A 6,879-nucleotide genomic window follows, 5' to 3' on the forward strand; every position below is an offset into this window, starting at 1 on the left:
TGGCGCCCTTTTGGGAGAGAGAGGGAGTCGGGCCACTTCACTGTGCCTCAACCCAGTAAATCAGTTACATAAATGGCCTCTCTGAAAGGAGAGAGGAGTGGAGAGATGAAAGCACTAATCGTCTCTTCCTTAATGCCATCAGATTCTACCTGGGGTTCGAATTATCATCGCTAACCCGGAGACCAAGGGACCGCTGGGAGACTCGCATCTTGGAGAGGTTGGTTGAGACATAATCACTCACTCATTAAACTCAGTACAAGCTACAATAAATTGGGCTACAATAGTCTCTCTCTGTACTTAAGTGTCATAGCTCATTAGATATTCACTCTCTCATTAGACTAAACTACAATAGTCTCTCTCTGTGTACTTCAAGAGTCAGCCCACATAACTTCAGTCTCACTTGATGTTAAAGGGAAATTTCACCATTTTTAAACTTCATATTCCAGCACCACCCCAACATCAACATCTGTGAAAATGGGGCGTTTCTATGTTTTGTAGTAAAATATATAGCGGAAGATGGTTTAACCAATGACCTCATCAACCAATTAGTAGGCAATTCCATTGGTTCAAATCACAGGATGCTCACCGATGATGTCATTGGGAACACTGTCTTCTTCTCTGTTTTACTACAAAACATAGAAACACACCATGTTCACAGATGTTGTTGATGGTGGGCTCCCTTTAAGGAGCATCTTAGATATCCAGTGTAATGTTCTAAGACCAGTAAGTGTTATGTAATTGGTCTAAAAGTACACATTTGTCACTGGATTGGTCTGGACACAGATCCACTATAACATGTTTGATATTAGTGATACGTCCAGCGGTCCTGTAAGTTTAAGGGCTGAGTTGTTCTGAATTAATTTGGGTAAACAATCATACAACTAGACATGGATTGGATCCCCAGAGGATCTCACTTAAAAAGCATGAATTAAAACATCGAATTGCTGTCCTGCCCACAGATCTGGGTGTGCAGTGGACACAATGCCAGCGGCTACTTCACAGTGTATGGAGACGAGGCCCTGCAGTCAGACCACTTTACCTCCCGTCTGAGCTTTGGAGACACACAGACAATCTGGGCCCGCACCGGATACCTGGGCTTCCTCAGGAGGACCGAACTGACTGATGCCAGCGGGGGTAAGCTACGTGTTCCCTTCATTACCAAATGTACTTATCATGCATACTTTCACAGGTGAGCTTCACATCCAGTAGCAGCAGTTTGTTATTATGTTTGTGTGTGTGTGTGCAGAGCGACACGATGCCCTGTACGTGGTGGGGGCGTTGGATGAGGCCATGGAGCTGAGGGGAATGAGGTACCACCCCATCGACATCGAGACCTCCGTTATCAGGACGCATAAGAGCATCACAGAATGGTGATGACTGTAACTTCATAAGGCTACATGATAAGCATCCTGATAAAATACAGTAGCTTGGGGATTTGTGGTTCTGGTGTAGCTCAACGTTTTCGGGACATTTTATCCAAGAGAGAAAGCAAGTAGGCGGCCAGTACAAAGCAGAAAAACTTTAGTTAACTATATACAGGTCAGATGTATAGAAGGCTCTGATCAGCCTATTGTATATATCAAATCAGGACAAACACATGCAGTAGGGGCATTTTACCAAATTATTTTCTGTTCAAATATCAAGCTGATTATGTTCAATTACAAGTTGTTAATGGTGAGCAGTTGAAATGCCCTAGATTGACTTACTGTTTGTTGAAATGCCAGAGTGAGTAGCTAACTTACAACATGCACAGTACCTACTTATACGGTTTGTTGTTGCAGTGTTCACATGTATCAACCTCCTGGTGTTGGAGCTCAGACCAGTAGCTCATGTTGTTTAAACTGACTGAACCTGACTACCTGTCTGTCTCTCCCTTGCAGTGCGGTGTTCACGTGGACCAACCTCCTGGTGGTGGTGGTGGAGCTGGATGGGTCGGAGCAGGAGGCCCTGGACCTGGTGCCCCTGGTGACCAACGTGGTTCTGGAGGAACACTACCTGATCGTGGGGGTGGTGGTGGTGGTGGACATCGGGGTCATCCCCATCAACTCCCGGGGGGAGAAGCAGAGGATGCACCTCCGGGACGGCTTCCTGGCCGACCAGCTGGACCCCATCTACGTGGCCTATAACATGTAGCCTGCCAGCTGGAGACCTACTAGACCATAGACAAGGCCTTGAACCGATGGGCCGAGCTTTATGTACATACTGCAATGCAACAGGACCTCTGGTCTCTGAGGAGGGGGAGAGGACGTGAGTCCTGGACCCAGGCGCTCGCCTAGTTTGTGGGACGTTGTCGCTAGTTCAAAACAAAAACGCCTAGAATTGTCAGGAACAGGAGACTGGTTAGTGTAGTGAAAGATTGGAATGGAAGGAGCTCTGTGTGTCGATGATGGGAGAGTGCGTCTAGTTTATTAGATTTGAGCTTTTTTGGTTATTGCTTTAAGTGTGTATATATTTTCATGTTACGTATTGCTGAAGTCGCTCGTTTTTTTTAATCTGCCCTCTAAGAGGTTAGGGTATTTTTTAAGAATATTTACAAGCTGTGGCAAATGGTATTTTATGTTGACCTTTTTTTATATCAGTCATTACAAATACAGATATGTTTTGATACAGGACATATCAATTTTGTGCTTGAACTTTACAATATGAGGTACAATATATTGTTTTTTTGTTTTGTTTTGTTTTTTTACAATTACGTTTTTAGTTCTGTGCTAACATTTATTTTTCTGTGACAACTGTCCCAACTACAAGGGAAACCAGTGAGAAACCAGTGTGATTATTTCAACTACAACAGCCTTTTACTCAGTTGTCATGTTCAATATCATTATACTTCAATTGAAGGAAAACACTATGTTATTTCATATCATGTAAGTATGTACAAAAACTGATTTTAATTTATTTTGTTCACTTTAGAAGTATATGAGAGAGGACATTCAAGAATGTTTTAATCTTGAATATTTGCTAATATAAAAACAAAGCATTGTATTATCTTGAGTGAATACTAGTATCACATCAAGTATATCAAATATAGATCTATATTAATTAAAAAGACCTAGGATTCACCAAGGAAAATGTGTGCAGTTATTGAGAGGACAGTCTGAATCCTTACAGTCATCCCCTTTATGTCCTTCAAACAACGCAACATCTTCAGCTCTGTGTACGTCAGACATCATGCAAGTTGAGAAGTACTGCATTTCAGAGACAAAGAACAGCCCTGAAAAGATCAAAAGCACTTTTTGAGAAATGTCTGTGAGAAGGATGATGAGTATGTCTTTGTGCTGGCATGTCAAACACTTGTTTCTGAAACAACAGGTTGGAGATCTTCACCAGAATTGAATAAAAAGTTTAGTCCTTAATATTTTTACATTGAGAGACCAATCAGGCCTCCTATATTGATGTCAGAGGGGAAAAAGTACAAGACAACATTTTTACAGAAACCCTTTAGAGGAATAAATCTTGAGGCAACTATCATAAGGTGGAAGAGCAGTTTTGGGGGAGAGTGAAACCTTAAATCTGTGTGGAAACATACATGATTTGACGGTAAAGTTCATGGCTAAGAATGTTTTAGTTCAACACATTAGAATCTTTAAAAGCACTTTCTAGTATCTACACAGCATTCTTTTTATTGGCAAGAATGACACTGACTTTTTTTTTTAATAAAAAAATGTCTGAACTGAGTTGGCATAAGTCTTTCAATTAAATAAATATTTCAATGATTTTGACTATAAAATGTTTGTTTGTTGCAGCAGTACACGGTGTTTAAATTTTAGCAGAGCAATTAGGGTTAAGTGCCCTGCTAAAGGGCACATTGACAGATGTTAACTGGTCGGCTCGGGATTCAAACCAGCGACCTTTTGGTTATGGTCCCAACGCTCTTAACTGTTAGGCTACCTACCTGCTGTTTCAGAGGTTGCATCTCAATGTAATTCTATCATATGCCCAAGCATATTTGATATGTTACATATGAGATTTTGGGTTTTGTTAACTTTGTTCATACACACATTACATAGCAAGTTTTCCATATCTTCTATGGTGGTGTAATGTATAATGAATCAAAGCCATCAATCAATCAGTTTGCTCTATTACGACTTTAAAAAGATATTTAACCAAGAATGATTGATGCGAAATAACAAATACTGAGTCAGCCAGCCTCAACAGCGCAGTCTGTGCACATCTGAACTATTTCATGTTTTGCCACTTATTTTATTTTGAAAGGCTTATCTCAACAGAGGCAATGCATTCTACTCACAAACATTAGTGAACTGTTTCTAGAGATTTACAAAGTAACAGATGAGTGTGTGCTAAGCTCATAGCCCTCGGTTGAGACACACGTTTATACTGTTTCATAGCTGTTCATTGAAAAATGATAATGGTCCCATCCTATACTTGTCGCAGTGCTGTAAATCTACTTGTTGCAAATTCATCTGGTACACTGCTGATATTTGGTGGCTTTCATTAAAGAGGTATAGATCTGAGCCATTCCTATTGTGAAAAGGTTTACACAGGTCTACCCATATGAATATCTAATCTGAAGATATGTATTACGGTTTTCAAAATGTATTACAAAATCCATCAACTATGGCAACTTTCATACATGCATATATTTGTTTGCGTGTAGTGAAATATGTAAGGGATAATCGAGGGGCTATGCGTTCTATGGAAAATAGTGAACGATGAGCACAATGTGCTAGCGGCGTTGCATTATTTTCCAGAGAATGCAGAGCCTCATGTTGATTATCCCTTTTTATACCGCTGCAAAAATGTGTTAATTTGCAGGTACAAATGTTTCAGCATCCACTGAAGTAGCTAGCAAGTTAGTAGTAGTAACCAAACAAACATACTTGCTAGTTAGCTAACAAACCATCAGTCCTAGCTTGCTGTTATGAAAATCGATTTAACAATGGGAAATGTTTTAAATTCAACTTTTGCTTTTAAAAGCAGATCAAACATGTAATGAACTACAGCCATTGAATTATACCATGCGTAATAGGGAAATAATGCACGCTCTAGAATGCCCTTCAAGCCAATCAGAAACAAGTATTCAACAATGTCATGGTATAAGTTACAAGAATAATTATTTCAGTGTTTGCACATTGGAGCATTTATGGAAGTAGCACAATATAGTCTTTCTAATTCATGTAGTATATTTTGACAGATTTAAATAGGCTCCTTATATTTGGGATTTTGACATCTTTTTGTAATGAAGTCCTAATTTTGGGAATAGGTTTACATGTTTGCCTTTAGTGGTTATTCAGTTAATTTATTTCCAGAAGAAAGTCTTAGGCCTACTGTATCTACATGTTTGGGAACATTTATCTTCAAATAAAACATTTTTCGGTATGAAGAAAACAGCTGGATTGGAAATCTAGAACTCACTTGTGAGCAAGTTTGCATGGTTGAATGTAAATACTGTTGGTGGCTGAAAACAAATACAATTAAGGCCGGGATTTTATTATATCGCAGCTTTTAATGTGTTCGTGGGAGTGAGGAGATGGGAGAGGCATGACGAGATGGGAGGCAGGATTTGCAGCACGATCTGCTTCACAAATAGAACTTGACTTCTATTTTAGCCCTTGGCAATGCAGATGCTCGTTGGCGCACGTCAGCAGTGTGGGTACAATAATTGAAGATTATAGATTTATTTGCGCAAGCGGTGTAGTCAGGGTGTTACAGGCCGAATACACCGCTCGCGTCGCAAAATAAATGTAGAAATATATATTAAATTATTGCACCCACACTGCTCATGCACACCAAGGAGTGTCTGCGTTTGCCAAGGGCTAAAAAATAAGTCAGTTCTATTTCTGACGCAGATCGAGCTGCAAGTCCTGCCTCTCCCATCTCTTCACTCTTCATTGGCCAATCGCAATATAGAATCAAGAGAAGGAAAAGCCTGGAAGGAAGAGAGATGACTAGAAATGATTCAGTTGATCGTTTTATGTGTGGATTAATTGTCTGAGTAGAGGACCTTCGTGCATTTCAGGTAAAATAACTCAATGTTTATATTCTAGGACAAATTTGCTAGCTAAATTGCCATAAAGTTAATGCTTTTCGACCTGTCCCCAAATTAATGTAATTGGTTCAGAGTTTGTTTTGATATTTAATTAACCTGCGTGTCGTGATCGCGTTTGGTGTGGGAGGACAAAATATATTTATGCACGATGACGCACGCGCGCAGCCAGTCTGGGTTCCGTGTTAGGATACTGTTTTGGGAAACTGATAAGGCATGATTCTGTTCAGTCTCCTGAGGAAGTGTATCAGGATTAAACAGAACATTATTTATTACATGTGGCAAATCAGTCGGTTCATTCAAGTGCGAGAAGGGGCTGCTTTAGTTTGAATTCAATTTAAAGGCGATGTTCGTGTCCGCAGTGACTGCATTCACGGTAAACGCTGCATATGTCGGCCCAATAGGAAATTACCTTAACATGTTTTACGAGGATCTTTCTCGATATGGAATGAGCCCAGCCCAAAGTCTTTCATCGCGGTGAAAGTGAAACAAATTACTAATTTGAATCATGTCTTTGGCGAACTCTCATTTTCCCCAACGTTGGATATATGGAAGTAATGTTTTTCACATCCTATAATCACAACCATTAATTTAGTGTTGACACTACCTGCCTTTTTCAAGAATAGGGCCGGGATTCAACCGGATTGCCCTTTCACGGTAAACATGCATGTCGGTTCAATTGAAAAGGACCTGTAAATGTCAAGCACACTTACAGGGATCTACCATTGATCGGATTGAATCCCAGCCTATGGTAAGGCCAACAATATGAGAAAAAGTATGTTTGAAAATATATTTTTTGCACAGCAAACAGTTTTACTGATCCAAAAAGTACTTTGAAGTTCAAGAAAAATAATTTTCTGTCTTACCCTGGAAAC

The 6,879-nt window shown here is 39.9% G+C and overlaps 1 protein-coding gene across 16 annotated transcripts in view; it reads left to right on the top strand.

Annotated features, from left to right (window-relative positions):
* The window catches only part of LOC110530261 (disco-interacting protein 2 homolog C), a 243,557-nt gene extending 239,085 nt beyond the window's left edge, over positions 1-4,472 (top strand). For 15 of the 16 annotated variants that reach the window (XM_036985840.1, XM_036985843.1, XM_036985844.1 and 12 more), the window contains 4 exons: positions 143-217; positions 960-1,134; positions 1,247-1,370; positions 1,881-4,472. In XM_036985840.1, the coding sequence (XP_036841735.1) occupies positions 143-217; positions 960-1,134; positions 1,247-1,370; positions 1,881-2,133 (627 nt within the window). In that variant the 3' untranslated portion in view covers positions 2,134-4,472. The remainder of the gene's footprint in view (positions 1-142; positions 218-959; positions 1,135-1,246; positions 1,371-1,880) is intronic. The other variant, XM_036985856.1, reaches the window with a different exon arrangement.
* The last annotated feature ends 2,407 nt before the right edge of the window (positions 4,473-6,879 follow it).

Source organism: Oncorhynchus mykiss, chromosome 8, assembly GCF_013265735.2.
Source record: "Oncorhynchus mykiss isolate Arlee chromosome 8, USDA_OmykA_1.1, whole genome shotgun sequence".
NCBI classification, from domain to species: domain Eukaryota; kingdom Metazoa; phylum Chordata; class Actinopteri; order Salmoniformes; family Salmonidae; genus Oncorhynchus; species Oncorhynchus mykiss.